This window comes from Mirounga leonina, unplaced genomic scaffold, assembly GCF_011800145.1.
Source record: "Mirounga leonina isolate KUSES-001 unplaced genomic scaffold, KU_Mleo_1.0 Mir_129, whole genome shotgun sequence".
In the NCBI taxonomy this organism is placed as follows: domain Eukaryota; kingdom Metazoa; phylum Chordata; class Mammalia; order Carnivora; family Phocidae; genus Mirounga; species Mirounga leonina.
In genome coordinates this window covers 47,015,591-47,033,103 of record NW_023270323.1, presented here as the reverse complement: position 1 = coordinate 47,033,103, position 17,513 = coordinate 47,015,591, and the positions used below count along the sequence as shown (strand labels likewise).

Here is a 17,513-nt window from a genome sequence, read left to right as displayed (position 1 = left end):
CCGCCCTTGCCGGGTTCGCCTCCCGGGCCCCCGGGCCCCGCCGCCCCCGGGGCTCCTGCCGGGCTGGGCCCGCCGCCGCCGCCGCCGCTCGCCCCGCAGCTGGGAGTGGGGTTGGGGTTGGGGCCGGGGCCCCCAGTGCTGTCCGGGTCGGTACTCTTGGCCTCTTTGCTCTCGTCGTCCCGGGACGAGTCGGACTTCTTTCCCGAAGAGCCGTTCTTGGCGGCGGCCGCGGCCGCCGCGGCCGCGCGCTCCTGCTTGCGGAACTTGGCGCGGCGGTTCTGGAACCACACCTGGCGGGAGAGGCGAGGCGAGGCGGTGAAGCAGGGAAAGAAAGAAGGAAAGGGAAAGGCAGAGCGTGGATTAGGACGGGCCACGTTCCGTTTCGGCTTGTTTTAAAAGTCTGCCCCCTCCCCGTTGCCCTTGCGTCTTCGCAGAAACTTTCTTAGGGTCACCGGAGCAAGCCAGCGAAATGGTTGCTTGCAGGAGAAGTTAAAAGACCCCGGGTCCCAGAAAGGCCCTAAAATGGAAGACTTTATTTTGGCGGGCCTTTGCTCAGTCTATTTCTGGAACCACCCCACCCTCGCCGTACCCGCTAGGCCGCAGGTCTAAGGTTAAAGGCTAATTGGTAGAAGGAGGAGGGGGGTCTTTGGGTTTGATGGTTTGATGCTCGCCGCGCATCCTGGCCGTTGGGCCTGATACAGCGTACAATGGGGCTCACCTGGAGAGGCGCCTTGGCCAGCTCGTGAGTGCACCTGTTTCCCTAAAAGGTTAGAGTTAGCCGCGTTTCATGACCTCCATGGAGTCACAACCCCTTTGCAAATGCGTTCCCAGTCATAGTTACCGGGAAAATGCACCCACACTCAAGGCTCCAAGTTAAAAGAACTTGAGTTAGGAGGCAGAAAAACAAAAACAAAAAGCCCACGTCTAATGCGGGGGCAAAGTCTGCACTCCTCCCACAAGGCACTTTCTGTCCTGCAAAAGCCTAGCTCATTCACGTCCCAAGACCCCGAAAGTCTCCGCAGGGCTACGTGGGGCGGGAAAGGCTTCGGACCTGTGCACATATAAACAAGAGCGCGCACCCTAACGCTGCCTCGTGCGCACAACCCCTCCGAACTTGGCCTCTCTGCTCAGCCCTGGGTCCCGGGCCCTTCTTGTCTTTGAGAGGCCCGGGTATTCGGAACCCTCAGGAGCACCGCCCGGTCCCCGCCACCGTACCCTAGCGGGCCCGGTGCGGCGACGCGGGGTCGGTTTGTGGGCGCGCGTACCTGGACTCGCGCTTCGGTGAGGTCGATCTTCAGGGCCAGCTCCTCCCGGGTGTAGATGTCAGGGTAGTGCGTCTCTGCGAAGACCCTCTCCAGCTCTTTGAGCTGCGCACTAGTGAAAGTGGTGCGGATGCGCCGCTGCTTGCGCTTCTCGTTGAGGCCGCCGTGGTCGGTGAAGAGTTTGTAAGGAACTGGGGGACGACAGAGGGGACAGCGTGTGAGCAAAACTGGAGCGCGCGCGCCGCGGAGCCCGAATGTGGGGACTCCCAGGTCAGGTAGCTCTGGAGCGGCCACCGACGCCCGCGCGGGCGACGGGCTGCGAGCAGCTGCCGAGAAAAACCGAGCAAATTCGTTATATACCGAAACCGGCGAACTTCGGGCTGTGGCGGGGTCCCTCTTGCCACGGGGCCTTTGGGTGGGTTGAAATAGCGCAGTGGGGACGGCCGAGGGCCGGGACACGGAATAATGCTTTGATAAGGAAAAACGAGAGAGGAAAAAAGTCCAAAAACATCAGTCGGAATATCAGGGAACCAGGGAAGAAGTTACCCAACACTCCCACTGTTGGAACTTTTCAATTCTCAGAAGTTGACCCTGCCCAAAAGTTGGGAAAGTGCTGCAAAAAAAATAATAAATTAAAGAAATAATCATAAAAATGACCAGCCAAAGAGGTGTGAGCCGCTGTCGGTTCTTAAAAAAAGAGAGAGAGAGACACTGCCAGTAATGAGCTTTACTCTTTGTTATTTAATTATTTTCTAAGCTTTACGTCTCATCGCAAAGTAAATAAATTATGCCTATCATTTTGGCAGCTTAAGATAATTTTGTTGGCGGTTCGGGTGTGACTAGGATAGTGTAACCCTGTAAGTGAATTACCCCTCCCTGCAATCGCTTCTAACGTGATAAATTCTTTCATTTGTGTAAGCAAATTTCGTTTGGTAAATACTAAACACATTTCCATTTTCAAATGCAATCAAGGCTTCCTATATACGAGCGGAAAGGCGGCTTCCTCGGCTGAGAAAGCTGGCGGTCCTTACCTGCGGCGTACGGACTGCTCTGGTGGTCCCTGAGGGTGCCGAGGCTGCAGGATCCCGGCGTGAGGGACGGGCAGCCGGACGTGGCCCCAAAAGTGGTCCTTATCGGGTTATACTGGAAGCCACTGGCCTGGCTGCAGGAACTGAAGTCAGCATAGGCTGAAGCCAGGCTCGAGGTGTCCATCCCAGCCATACAGGACTCGTAGGCAGAGGAATTGAGGTAAGAATATTCCATTTTATACATTGAAAAGGCTCTGGATGGCTCAGCCAAGTGGAAAAATGAAATAAAAGATGGGTATGGAGAAGGTGGCTGGAGTGGGGAGATGTGCACAGCTCAACGCCTGCCTCCAAACTGGCCTCCTTACTACCAGCAGAGCCTAGTTTTATGAAAAAGCCTCCTATGAGATGCCTTGTCTGAGGTCTCTAGAGCATATAGTCCTCATAATAAACTTGGCTCTTTCCACTTGGACAATAGCAAAGCGGTTGGTCTTATTGCTGGCGCTTTTTACATGACAATAACTCATCCGTCTATTGGGCTGGCACTGGGGAACTGAGCTGTCCAACCTCCCTATCATTGATTCCTGCATCTCTAATTAGAATTTAATACCACACCATTACGCACTGAGCCCCTGATCCTCCCTTCTAACCAGCTCCCTGCCCTTTAATTCAATCACACTACTTGGAAATAATGAAAGTTGGGTGACGATTCTCCCTGATCCAATTTCCCCGAGCTTTTAAGCCTTTTTAACTGATCATATACCTTAGGCATAAATTGAGATAGTGTGTGTGTTTCCCCCTTCTTCGTCCTCTTTTTTTTCCCCCTCGGTTAGGGAGAAGAAACCTTGATGTCATAGAAAACCTGTTTTGTAAGAGCGTTACACGCTCAATTTAACAACAAGCCTACCCCCTGAAGTGCATGAAATGTTATAAAGGACTGGGACATTGACAAGACTCAGGCGCCCTGTAACGTAGAGTAAGTGGGCCAAGGGGGTTTATGTGAAGGATAAGCGGATTTCTTTAAAATACACCTGGTAGAGGGGGTTAAAAAAAAAAAAAAAGAGCATCTTATAAATTGCATTTCTTGTCGCAGCTTAACATGCTTTTCTAGAGACTCCGCTTACACAGCTGTTTAAAAAATAAAGCAACATCTGAGTAAAGCTCTTGAATGTGAAACATCTGGATTGTCTCTACCGATGACTTCTTTGCGGTCTGCTCCGTGTCTTTCTGCATTAGCTTGGGGTTTGCATTTTGTTGGTTTGGAGGTTCTGTGCGGTTGTTGATTTTAATTACACCACGACTGGCAAGTGGGCGCCAAATGTCCCTAAATGTGTCTCCTCTTCCATCCCTCCCGGCCACTCTCCTCTTTTATCACCTACACTTTTGCAGGTGCCCTCAATCTACCAGAGACCAGGGGCTTCGCAAAGAGGATTGCTGTCCGCTTGCCTTTTAGGTGTGTTGACTGCAGTGAGCGAAATCTTTGCTCTCAAAATGCCCAGGCTCCAGGTCGAACACTTTCCTCCTCCAACTCCTCAGACTCTTGGGTGCTGGCAGCAAGGTACAGACAAAGAGGCGAACGGTGATTTGGGGACCTCAGTGGCCCCATGATTTAAGCGGAGGGTAATTTTCATTTGGTTCGTTAGGCTCTAGCAGAATAAGGAAAAGTATTTCATTAAATCTTTTCTCTCGGTAGGCAAGAGGAGGAATGCTTAGTTCAATCGCCGGGTGGTGTAAACAAACCCTGGATATTTTATATGAATTAAATGTGTAGATAATTAGTTTTATTGCATTCATTACCCCCTTTATGTGCTCTGTAACAAGTCAGTAATTAAAGTAACAAACTCATAAAGTCTTTATAGGGGCATTTAGGCGTTCAGTGTTTGCCAAACTAAGTGGTTTAATTCGATGCTAGTGCTGGGGAGTGGATGGGCGCCCGCTCTCCACTGCCCCCGTGTTTTATTGCGCACTAAACTGCAGCGGACGCTGTAATGGATTAAACAGGGACGGAGGCGCCCCAGCCTTCTGCTTCTCTGCTGGGTGAGTTTCAGGCTGATTTCAGGTGATGGCGCATCCTCTGGACGTTCCCAAGACCTAATGTCAGGAGTGCAGGCAGCAGGACCCATGGAGCAGCTTGGTGATAGTTTTATGGGGAGGGCTGATAGTTTTATTGCAGTTGTATGTTGTACAATGCGTATTTGATAAAGAAGGGCCCTTGGTGACCAGTGTGCACTTTTTTGTGCACGGGGGTGAAATGAAAATAAATGTGTACAAGGTTGTACTCCGGCGAGAAACAAATTGCAACGCTCTAAATGGTTTTTCTTTATGGTCACCAGACAAGAGGAGAAAAGAGATGCAAACATCCGTCTTCGGTTCCCTAAACCTAAAGGCCAGCAAAGACGGATGGGAATCCAAGTGTTATTACAGTGGGGATTTGTCTTTATCCCGTTCTCATGAATATGAATCTGCATTTAGATCGGGAGGTGGCTGTGCCCCTTCGGACGCTACACATGGAATTTCCCCACCCTTATTTACACCACCACCCTCCCCCCCCCCCTTAAGGGAGGTGGAGGATAGGTTGTCAAACATAGGGCAGCGATTGTCCAGGTTTCTCGAACCCCTCGAACTTTTGGGGGCGTGCCTCCTGGTTTTCCGAACGCGACCCTGCTGCCCCAGGCCCGCATTCATGGGGTGTGGATGCAGGGAGCACTGGCCTGGGTGGCGCCCGGCTAGCCTGCTCCTCCCGCTCACATGGAGTTTCAGCCGTTTCTCTGCAGAAGTGTGACAGTGTCTGGGAGGGGACGCGTTTTGGCTTCAAGGCCCTCGGCTTGGCAAATACCGGGCTTACACCTCTCTTGGCGCCCGTGCCTCGGGGCACCGGGGGTTGTGTCTCCGCCGGGTGTACAGCGCGCGCTCTCTGCCCAAGAAGCTCCATCCCCGACCGGTGTCACGCGGTCTGCGCCCGGGGCCCGGGCCCTACGCCCGCCCGGAGTGCGCGGCAATTACACCTTGCATCCCAATCTGCAGACAGTCCCCGGAGGCCCCTATAGCCCTTGGGGCGGAGGCGGCCTCGGCCCCGGAGTGTGAGGGGAGCTCGGAGGAGCAGGGTTTCTGTCAACAGCTACTGAGGGTGGTGGCTCTTGAGTGACGATGTAGAACTTAGGGATTTAGTCGGTGCAGGAGGACAGCCTCTGTGCGCAGGAGCTGTTGGCGTGGGGGGTGCTGTGTGCCGCTCTGGGGAGCTGGATCTGGGGGCTTCCGAGGGTGACACCGGGAGAAGCCAGGGGAGCGGGGCCCAAGGCGCCCCGGCGAGGGAAGTGCGAGGCCGCTGGGGGGTGCCGGGGCGGGGTGGGGTGTGAGCGGCAGGCCCAGCCTCGGCCGGAGCTGGGCACCGCCCCGCGCTCCCCGCGGCCCCGCGGCCCGCGCTCCGGGGCGCCCACCCGCCTCCCTCCCCGCCTCCCCCGCCCCACAGCCCCGGGCTCTCCCCGGTGCCCCGGTCAGCCCAGGCCTCTCTCCAGGCGCCCTCTGCTGCCCGGCCTCGCCCGGGCGGGGTGCTGTGCGCCTCCTTCTCTTTGTACCAGGGGACCTTTCAGCGCCGGGACCGCACGGTCCGATGAGCAAATGCGCTTGCTTGACTTCATTTTCCCCTTTGTAGGCCTTGTAGGTTTATTTTGTTCAGTGTCACCGTCCCTCTTCCCACCCCACCCCGCCCCCACCGTCCCTGGCCCGTCGTCCCCTCCTCTGTGGGTCTTTTGTGGCCCGGGGTCCTGCTTCTGCTCCGAAGATGAAAGGCTTGCGGGGCTGGGCCAGGCCGGAGCCCCAGCCCCAGCGCCCTGTTTTGTTAGAGTTGTGCTTTCTACACGCGAGCTCTCCCCTAAAAGTTGTACCAAATGGTTAATTTAATTATTCCAACTATAGACCAACTGCTTCAGCAGCCTCCACCACGCGTCTGGGAGGAAAAAAGAAACCATCTATAAGAAATAATCTAATAAAAGTGAAGTGTAGAAAAACCCCTCCTGATTTTCAACCGGCACAAATAGAATTAGAGCTTCAGCATCCTTTTCCCAAACAGACCTTTTGTCCAGATCACAACTTCAGCCAACCAGCAATGTGTACAGTGCCTGCTATTTATTTTAATAGAGGCGGGTGGGTAGCAGAGATAGATTGATAGATAAATGACCGCATGGATAGATGGATGGTTTGATCCATCTTCCTCTGACTTCCCTTTCTTAATATGTGTACACGGTTGATTTTTTTTTTCCCCTGCCGATTTTCTGAATCAATAATGGAAAGGCAATGCTGTGGTAAAAGAAAGAAAGAAAAAAGCCATTTAAAGCACACACACACACACACACACACAAAGGGAAGAAACTACGGGCATATATACCATGAGAAAAAAAAAATGTTTACATGCTACCCAGTACCAAATGAAAAAGGTTGAAAGTTTAAAAGAAACTTTTCTTTCCTTTTCTTTGCCATTCATAGGAAGGTTTCTTTTTCTTCTTCTTTTTTTCCTTGAAAGTCAGAAAGAATGTTAGAAGACAAGGAAACAAAACAGCAAACAAAATGCCATTGTATTGTAGTAGCAATTCATGGGAAAACGCTTGTCAGCCTCCTAATGCCTCACTCCTAGGAGGCTGTTTTGAGGCTGTTTCACCGCAGGCAAAGCACAATAACATGGGAATGAATAAAATATTAAATACCAGTGAGAGTTTCAGAGGAATTTTCTTTCTGATTGCTTTATTTGATATTGCATCCAAATTATCCTAGCACAGCGAGGCCACTGACTGCCAAAAGCTCCCCTCAGAACCAACAATTCTCTCAACCAGAGAATTTAAAAGGCAAGATTTGTCCTTGGGTTTCTCCAAAAAGATTTCTGCAGGCAGGAGCCTTTCCCATTCACCTGCACTAAGAAAATGACCTAGTCGGAATTTATTGAGACAGCATTTCCCTGGAACATCAAGCAAACCAACCACAGCATCCCCAAGTATGAAGATCCACTGATAGAGACCGTCTCCTAGCATTTTAGAATTTTTTCCTCATTTTCCATTTGCCTAGCAACCATAATACACGTTTCATAATAGAAATTCTTCGTATTTCTGGTAACTAACCTCCTGGCACTGTGGGACTAACAATCATTAACTGATTGACAATAGTGTGTGCAAAACAATTAGCACAGTGCTTGCCACCTGGAAAGAATCCAGTGAATGTCAGACATGAGTATGATGATGATGGTGATGATGATGGTGGGGATGACGATGAAGAAGATGATGATGGTGGTAGAGTCTCCTTGAATTGCATATTAAACACTGGAATTTAGACAGTGCATGGACCCGGTCTTTCCTATTGCATGTTTATAATGCATATGAAAGAGCAGGCTCTAAGATACCAAATAGGAGAAAATAAAGCAATCGGGCAGAAAATTTCTCTTAAGAATTTACTGGAAGACATGTGTGTATAGAAGTTAATTATATGTTTTGTCTTATTTTTTACACAATATTTATGCAGGATTAATGTAGTGCTTTACTCCTGCATATAAATATTATGTGTCCAGGGTCATGTCACTTTAAAAGACATCTGCCCTGGGTTAGCTGTGTGGGTTTGGGTTGGAGCTTTATGGCTAACTCATAGATGGTGTTTCTGTATTTAAATTCACTTCAGAGACACCCCATATGTAAATGCTATCCTCCATATAGCTGATGGGATACAGATCTCCAGTATGTATCTTTTTAAGCACATCATCACGGAAGAGCCCCGTTCTACTTCTCTAGTTGTCTCCCTGACCAATGCCATGATTACTCTTTTTTTTTTCTTTTTGCTGGAGCTTGGCTAATAGTAGTAACATCTGCTGGGCTGGTGGTGGGGAGACATGGGGCATTTGATCAGAGTCACAGATGTAAAAGTGACATCTGCTTGTAACAAAGAAAGGAGAAACAAAATTAAATTAGGCAGGGAGGCCTTTCTGTCTGAACCAAAAAAGAAAAAAAAAAAAACTATTTGAAAAAGGAGGAAAAAAATAATCATGAGCCCTGAGCAAGCTTGCAGGGTGCAGAAGAACATTTATGGAGAGGATCATGATTTTCCAGGCCAGGAGCTGCCAGAAAAACTAGAATAGCAACATCCTAAGGTAGCAATGTCCTGAGACTTTGAAGGCATCTTCTTCTGCTCCAAAGAAAAGGATCGGGTAAGATTATTCTTCTCAGCTAAGCAATGTCCTGACCTGTGTGAGTATGGTATGTGTTGAGAAATCATTTTCAGGTTGAAGACAGAAAGAGGGTGGGGAGAAAGCCTCTGGGGTTAATAAATATCCCAGTATATTTAGGGGTGAGTTTGGGCAAAAACAGACTTTCATTTCATAGCTATGTTAAAACTCCTAAGAATGAGCCAGTTTTCACTGGGTTTATATGAGTGCTTAGAAGATGGCATTTCTTTTTTTTTTTTTTTAAAGATTTTATTTATTTATTTATTAGAGAGCAAGCAAGAGAGAAACAGCATGAGAGGGGAGAGGGTCTGAGGGAGAAGCAGGCTCCCCGCTGAGCCGGGAGTCCGACGTGGGGCTCCATCCCAGGACTCCGGGATCATGACCTGAGCCGAAGGCAGTCGCTTAACCAACTGAGCCACCCAGGCACCCGAAGATGGCATTTCAATTTGGGGTATTGTGTACAGAGAAGCAATATGTTTAGCATCCTCCCAACCTTTATGCTAGGAAACCACAAGTATTACAAAGGGGCATCCATTTTTTTCCCACTATTACGGTCTCCTAAATTTCTCCAAGTGGAATAGATTATGATAGCTTTATATCAATTAATTTCACAATAACAGAAGCCACTGAACAAGATTCCCTCAACTTCCTACTTCCCAATCTATAAACTGATTGACATCTGTGCCCACTTGCTTCTCCATTGTTCCTACTGTATCCAGGAGGGAAGCCTGTTCTAATCTAAAGCCCATCCTCCCACCATGCTTTAGAGACCAGTCTCTTCCACCGGCTCAAAGACCTTACCCAACTCCTCTTCTTAGGAATCTTCCAACACTCATGCTCACCTGGATATATCCTGTGTCATATAAACATGCTCAAGCTACATTCATACTCATAACTAACTACCAAACACTATTTTCTTCCTTGGCTACACCCACCACCACCACCACCACCACCATTTATCTACCTCCTCTACTTTACAGTCAAACATCTTGAAAGAGTTGTCTGTTGTTCTCACTCTCTTTATTTCTTTACTTCTCAGTCACTCATAGCTTCCTCTGACATGGTTCCCACCACTGTCACACAAATTAAACACTTCTCATTAAGGTCACCAAATCCATTGGGGATTTTCCAGGCCTCAACTTACTTTAATGTGTAAGTCACTAGGGCTGCTTAACAAATATTCCCAGTTCTCCCTATTTCTAGGCGCATAGTATGATTTAACTTCCCTAACCCTTACAAGTTAGATGTGGCCATATGACTTGGCTTTGGGCAATGAAAGTTGAATGGAAGTGTAAAGTGTGACTTCTGGGTGGAAGCCTTCAGACTTAGTGTCTGAGTCTCTACCCACTCTCTTTTGCTCTGTTTTATGGCAGCTGACGGAGCTCAGGTGGTGGCTCCTTTGTCAGCCTGATTCTGGAATAAGGATGCTGTAGAAAAGAACCCCCAGTAGGCTCATAATGGACATGTAGTTTCTTAGAGTGTCAAGGAAGGATTCTGAAAGAGGTGACATCCTTTATGCTAGGTACTAAAGAGTGAGTAGCAGTAGGCAAATAAAATGGTGGTAAAGTAGAAAAGGAGAAAGTTGCAGGCATAGGAATCAGCGATCATCAGTGACTCCGAAGTCAGAGAGCATGGAGTGTTTGGGAGTCTATAAGTAGTTCCATTTAGTTTTTTGTTAGAGCAGGAAAGATTCAGGGGGTGGGAGCCACGCAAGGAGGGGCGTGATGAGACAGAAGGTAGGAGAGATGGCCGGAATCAGGTCCTGCAGGACTATGGATGCACTGTAGTGGGATTTGGGGGGAGGGAATGAAGAAGTGGGGAAGCCAAGAGATAAATTAAGAGGCTTATTCTAGGTAAGAAATGATGGATACCTATGCAAGAGAAAAGAAATGTAGGATGAAGAGAGGTAAAGGGATTCAAGAGATGTTATAGAAGTAGAGCCTTCAGGTAGGCAGATACACAATTCTTCTGCCTAGTCCTGGGATTTCAGGGGCCCAACAGGGAACCTCAAAACAAAAACTCTCTCCCATATCTGAGGGCAAGATCTTCACTTCTGTTACTTAGGTTAAGTGATCCTCATTAACACGCTTCTCTATGTTGGTAGCACTTGATGGTATCAACCCTTCACTCGTCTGACCCATATTTATTAAATGCCTATCCTCTGATGTCCCAGAAATCTGCACTTTAGAAGTGTTCAGATATTGTCTTGAAAGTTCATTTTTGAGATGGAGCAAATCGAAGGTCTACAGGCTTCTGAGGGGAGGGAGAACCACTGGACTGAAGGTGGGGACCTCCACAGTGCAGCATGCCTTTGTTGGGGCACTGAATTTGCAGGGTCTGGATCTACACACTAGACTGGCCATCAGACCAGTCACTGCTCAGTCTGGGGAGAAGTCTTAGTGGCCTCAGGAATTGGGATATAAATTTGTGAGGTTCTTTTGAGTCCTGACATTCTCTTAATTTTATTATTATTATTATTATTATTATTATTATTATTTGGGGGCAGGGCTTAGAAATCTCCTCTACGTATATTTCTCTATGAAAGAAGCAACATAAGGGGCAGTGTGTTTAGGGGTAAGGGAAGAGTACAACACCATGAACAGGAAAGAGGAGAGTGATTGTACTGTTTCTCCATTCTTTACATTAAAGTTTTAGAATTTTGTTCTCTGGGAGTATTTTCAAAGGAAGCTGCCAAGAGCCAGAGATCACAGACGGAAGAAGCACTGGTGATGAAAGAAAGGGCATTCCAGAAGTGGGAGCAGCTCTTTTAGGTGGCCCTTCCCTCTGTCACTTCCATCACACCTAGTAGGTCACCATTTCCTGCACCCACAAGCAAAGCATGCTGAGTTCCTGGTACGCATGGCCTCCATGAGACACAGAATTAATTCCAAGAAAATGGTCTTGCATTTGACTCGGCCCAGGGAGCCAAGTGAGAGTTGTTTCGGAAGCGGTGGAGTCGTTCATGGTCTTAAACTGCTCAGCCTCGAAATACATATAAAAACACAAGAGAATTCTAAAACTTCTAAAGATATTTTCCTTTCTGGGTTTTCAGAAGAGCCTGCTGTTGTTGTTGTTTGTTTGTGTCATTTTACTTTATTTAGGAAGTTTGTGGGGTTTGCCAGTAATATACTGCAGCATCATGCATTTTAATGTGAATTTCAGCTGATTCAGAATTTAGAAGGAAACGTAATCCAGTACTCAGGGACAGGCACCATGTGTCCTAGACCTTAGGAGCCAGAAGACGATAAAATGGTTACAGTGATGCATGTTTGTAGTATTTCCCCAGTTAGATATAATGGAGAATATTAATTTTCTTCTTAAACACACAACATTTCTCCTCTCTCTCCCTCCCTGCCCCTCCCCCCCTTCTCCCTTTCTTTCTCCTATTTGTGTAAGGTCCTAAGTTACACTGCAGTCGAAAGAATTATGAGGCTGAGGGTTCTAATCACGAACTCACTCCTCTCTGGCTTATTCATAAACCTTCACCATTTGGGATCAGGTTTCGTGGGGAGGAGGAGGACAGGACATTTTTTTAAGAGGAGGCAGGGAAGCTGCTAGGAGGGAAGTGGGACAAAATAATGGACAAAACATCACAGTGAGTCACACAAGAGACTACAGAGCAGAGGCCAACAGCTTTAACCCAAACCCCAGGGAAACCTCTTGAAAGAACAGTGTTAACAGCTGAGAGGTGAGTCACAAAGCACCAGACAACCCCAGGGTAGGGCCAGACCGTGCCCTTCCAGAGACTGAGCTGAGGCCAGAGTGTGTTTCTTGGGCTTGCCTTGGCCAGGCCAGCACTCTTGGGCCAAGTTCCTTATTTGGCAGCTGCTGGGCAGTGATCTGTCCACCATCTGCTGAAACTGCCTTCTACTGAGGGAGTCACTCATTCTGTCCCCTCATCTCTGTGCGCAGAGGGCAGCAAAAACCCTCCAGGGAGGTTCCTGATCGCTCCTGGGAGATGATCAGGCCAGAGCAGACGGCACCCAACAGAGAGCTGGACCTGGGTGCCCTCTTCCTATTTTTATTGTTAATTACTTTTTTTTCTTATTTCAAGGAAATAAATATCTATTTTAGAAAACGTTATAGCATGTGGTCCTTAAAAAGAATTATTCTTGTGGGGCGCCTGGGTAGTGCAGTCGGTGAAGCATCCAACTCTTGGTTTTGGCTCCAGTTGTGATCTCAAGGGTCGTGGGATCGACACCCAAGTCCGGGCTTGAGATTCTCTCTCCCTCTGCCTCTCTCTCTTGTTCTCTCAAATAAATAAATGAATCTTTTTCTTTTTTTTTTTTTTAAAGATTTTATTTATTTGACAGAGAGAGACACGGCGAGAGAGGGAACACAAGCAGGGGGAGTGGGAGAGGGAGAAGCAGGCTTCCTGCTGAGCAGGGAGCCTGATGCGGGGCTCGATCCCAGGACCCGGGATCATGACCTGAGCCGAAGGCAGACGCTTAACGACTGAGCCACCCAGGCGCCCCAATAAATGAATCTTTTTTAAAAAAGAATTATACTTGGATTTCTTATGTAACTGTTCAGTCTTTTTTTCTATATGTATATATAAATGTTTTTAAAATGGGAAACATTCTCTATGGACTGCTTTGTGATCTCCTCTTCCTCCTAGATTGTATATTATGAACATCTTCCCAGGTTATGAAATATTCTTCTGATGTATTTTTATGGTTGTGTGGTATTACACGAGAAGCCATAGTTTACTTAGTCAACTCTGCTTTGTTCAACATTGAATTTGCTTCTAATTATTAAAGTGTATTTAAAAGCACTGCTCTAGGTACGCTTTTAGCTAAATCTCTGCATATCCACATGACTTGCTTATCGTGCCTCCCTAAAAGTGAAATGATCAAAGAGTGCACACTTTCAAAAAAGCTTTGGACACATGCTGCAAAATGCCTTCCAGAAAGATGGTACCAGTTTCTATTTGCAGAGAAGAATATGATGGTATCTGTTTTCCAATACTCACTAACGTTGTGTCATACCAGGGAAAGAGTTTTACCCACTCTCTTCCTACTGTGCTATTAGAAATGAGCAAAAATTGGGGCTCGGTTGGTTGGGCATCTGCCTTCGGCTTGGGTCATTGTCCTGGGGTCCTGAGACTGAGTCCCATGGTGGGCTCCTTGCTCAGCAGGGAGCCTGCTTCTCCCTCTCCCTCTGCATGCTACTTCCCCTGCTTGTGCTTGCTCTCTGTCAAATAAATAAATACAAATCTTTTTAAAAATTAAAATAAATTTAAAAAAAGAAGAAATGAGAAAAATTCTCAAGAAAGACGAGAGGTTGCCCAAAGAAACTAGCAATTTGATGCAAAAGAAGGAGAGCAGGGACAGGTCATTTTATTTTATTTTTTTAAAAAGATTTTATTTATTTATTTATGAGAGAGAGAGAGAGAGAGAAACAGCATGAGAGGGGAGAGGGTCAGAGGGAGAAGCAGGCTCCCCACTGAGCTGGGAGCCTGATGTGGGACTCGATCCCAGGACTCCGGGATCATGACCTGAGCCGAAGGCAGTCACTTAACCAACTGAGCCACCCAGGCGCCCAGGAACAGGTCATTTTAAAGGACAACAGACAGTAAGAATAGAGCCAAAAATGCCAGAGTCCAGCTTTATTTATTTATTTTTTGTATCTAATGATGATAAAGAGGTCTCTTATGTTTAGAAAGACGTAGATGATAAAAGGGATAAATTTACCACTTGGGATTGATTTTTTTTAATGTTGGGAAATGATAAAGAATGATAAAACTCCAGTTTTAATTCTGTCTTTTCTGTCACCGAGAACGGGAATCAGAATGGAAAGGGTTAGTGTGAACATGAGCGCCAGGGACCAGAGCCTCAGGTGGCCAGAGTGCTTCCGAAAGATTCCCACCACCTTAAGGAGTTCTGCAAGGTCTCTGTCCTGGGGGCCCAAGAGAGCTTGCCCAGATCCCCACCCTGTTTTCAGTGGGGTCTGTGGAATCATGAAGGATGAAAAAGGAAAGAAAAGCCGCTCTTCCAGCAAACACATTTTCAGGAAAGGAAGGAAAGGGGGCTCTGAGAGCAACAGACTGCTGGACTCAACAATTTCAGGGAAAATTCTAGATTAGATGTAAAAATTATGATGGAGAATGTCCCTCATACACAAAGGAAAGAGAACAGCATAAAGAAAACATTGAGCACCTCGCATCCAGAAACGACAATTATCAGCTCAATGGCCACCCCACCCTCCCCATTCTGATCCCCCCTCCCAATGCCCTGACTAGATTGTTTTGAGGCAAATCTAAAACATCATTTCCTTCTTAAGTATTTTAGTATTATCTCTAAAAGATAAGGACTCTTTTCTAAAGATACATAACCACAGTGCCATCATCACACCAACAAGAATTTCTTAGTATCTCCACATATCTGGTGTTCCATGTTCCCTAATTGTCTCACATACATGGTTTTTTTTAGTTGGTTTGAGTCAGAATTCAAACAAGGTTCACACCCCCCATTTGGTTTTTGTGTCTCATGAGTTTCTTTTGATCTATACGTCCCACCCCCCCTTTTTTCCCTCCTTACAATTTACTTATTTTTTTAAAGATTTTATTTTATTTATTTGAGATAGAGATAGAGAGAGACAGAGACAGAGTATGGTAGGGGGGAGAGACAGAGGGAGAGGGAGAAGAAGACTCCCTGCTGAGCCAGGAGCCCGATGTGGGGCTCTATCACATGACCCTGGGATCATGACCTGAGCAGTGGAAGGCAGACGCTTAACCATCTGAGCCACCAAAGTGCCCCCTTACAATTTATTTTATAGGAAAATGGCTCTGATGTACTGTAGAATGGCACACATTCTGGATTTGGCTGATGGACCCCACATGGTGTTGGCTAATCCTAACCCTTATTATTTCCTGTGAACTGGTAGTTGGATTTGGAGGCTTCTTCAGACTCAGGTTTGACTTTTTAGCAAGGATAGTCATAGGTGGTGCTGTATACTTCCTATTGCACATCGCAGGAGGCTGGTTGTCTGTCTTTTGATGATGTCAGGTTTGATCTGTGGGGCTGGGGTGTTATCTGGAATCATCCATTATAAAGTTCCTATGAGCTTGTTACCCTAGTGATTTTAGGAGCCATTGATTAGTGTGTTGCCTCAATTACAAGATTTCATTCATATAAAGGGATGAAAATGGTAATATTCTAATTACATCGTTTTTTTGTTAATTTATTAGCTAGAATACTCCTAAACGCAAAAAAAACAAAAAACAAAAAACCTTCATTTATCAATCATCAGGTACCTAAGATATGGTTGGTATTGCCAGGTTTTGGCAAGTCAGGATAAATGCTGAATTCGTTCCCTTTATTTACCAGTTTTCAGAATGATGAGTTTCTTCCTTAGTGTCTTTCAAAGATCATCAGTAGAGCTTTTTGTTTTGTTTTGGGGTTTGTTTGTTTGTTTGTTTCTTCCAGCATTATGAACTCATAGGTCTAAATTATGTTTTATGTATTTTCTTTCGTTGCAGTGTTTATTTTTATTTGTGTTCAAATTACCCAAACTCTGACCAGTGGAAGCCTCCTCAACTTGCTTCTCAGTTCTTTTGACAGGACCCTAGTGGTCTTTGATAGCTTCTTTGCTGACAAGATGTCCCACGCTCATTTTTTACACTCTTTGCCTAGGCCTGGTATCAGGCATTTCTCTAAGGAGCCCTGGTCCTTTTTAGTAGGAATTGGTATTTAGAGACCACATTGTGGGCCCTAGATTGGATTTGGGAATGAGTGATTTATGAGCTTTTTGGGAAGGAAGCAATGGTCACTAGGCACCAGGGTCTAGTTGAATTAAAGCCATCATACATTTATTAAATAAGACATGGCTCATTCTGGATGAGGGAGAGGAGACTGAGCATAAACAAACAACTGGGACATGATATTATGTATAAAGAGCTTTGGGGAAATAAGCCAGGCATGAAATAATTATGCCTGGAGTCAAGGAATAAAGCTTCAGCAAGAAGGTGGTATCCGAGCAGTAGAAACAGTCATGCAGGCAAGGTGGAATGGAGAAGGTTCTGAGCAGAGAAATAACCTGAGTGAAGCCTCAGAATTAGCAAAGTGCACAGCATGTTTGAAGAAGAGTCAGATTTGCTTCATTTCCTGTGACAGGGATAGTGGATTCAGAGAGCAGCCAACCGCAGTCAACATAATGTATCTGGACTTCAGCAGGCCATTTGTCCAGACCTATCATGATATCATTATGGACAAGATGGAGAAATATGGACTAAACGATAGGACTATTAGATGAATTAACAACAGTTAGGTAAATAAATGAACCCAAAGGATGCTGATTAGTAGATGGATATCAGCATAGAGGATGGACTCCAGTGGAGTGACACAGGGCTCTGTGTAGGTCAACATTTTTTCCCAATGATTTAGATACAAGTATAGAAAAAATACTTAACAAATTTACAGGTTATCTGGAGCTAGGTGGGTTAATGAGTAGTCTTAATGACAGGGTCTGGATTCAAAGAGATATTGTCAGGTTGGACCTATTGAGATAAAACTTCTAGGGATGAATGTAAATTTCCACAGCTGAGTGAAACAAACAAACGAGCACACAAGTGCACATGCACACACATACATACACACATACACAGGAGAAGCATGGTTAGTAGATGGCACACGGGAAGGATTTAGGAGTTCAGTTCTGCACAATGTATTATTTGGGTGCATGGATAACAGCAGAGTGCCCAGAATGTGGTGGGGGTGCTCATCAGTGGTGAGATGCTCAGATTCCTCTTGAAGAATACTTTGAAAGAGCAGTTGACAAACTGGGGTACTTTATAGGAGAGTGACCTAATTGGTAGAGGAATTTAAAAAAAACTAAAATGAAAAAGTCAGAAACCTGGAATCAAGGAATTCACAGGGATTACAATAGCCATAATACTTATAGAGCTGCCATTTAGAAGTCTTTTGCAATATTACCCTAAGGCAATGCAAGCCTTCACCTGGGACCATTGGGTAGAAGTTAGAGGGAAACAGATTTCCACTCTATGGAAGAACATTGTAAGAGCTTCCC

At 46.4% G+C, this 17,513-nt stretch overlaps 1 protein-coding gene across 1 annotated transcript in view; it reads right to left on the bottom strand.

The window, feature by feature from the left end:
- The window catches only part of PHOX2B (paired like homeobox 2B), a 3,120-nt gene extending 586 nt beyond the window's left edge, over positions 1-2,534 (bottom strand). The window contains exons 1-3 of the mRNA XM_035004420.1: positions 2,294-2,534; positions 1,266-1,453; positions 1-290 (exon numbers count right to left, since the gene is read on the bottom strand). Of these exons, the coding sequence (XP_034860311.1) occupies positions 1-290; positions 1,266-1,453; positions 2,294-2,534 (719 nt within the window). The remainder of the gene's footprint in view (positions 291-1,265; positions 1,454-2,293) is intronic.
- Between the last annotated feature and the right edge of the window lie 14,979 nt (positions 2,535-17,513).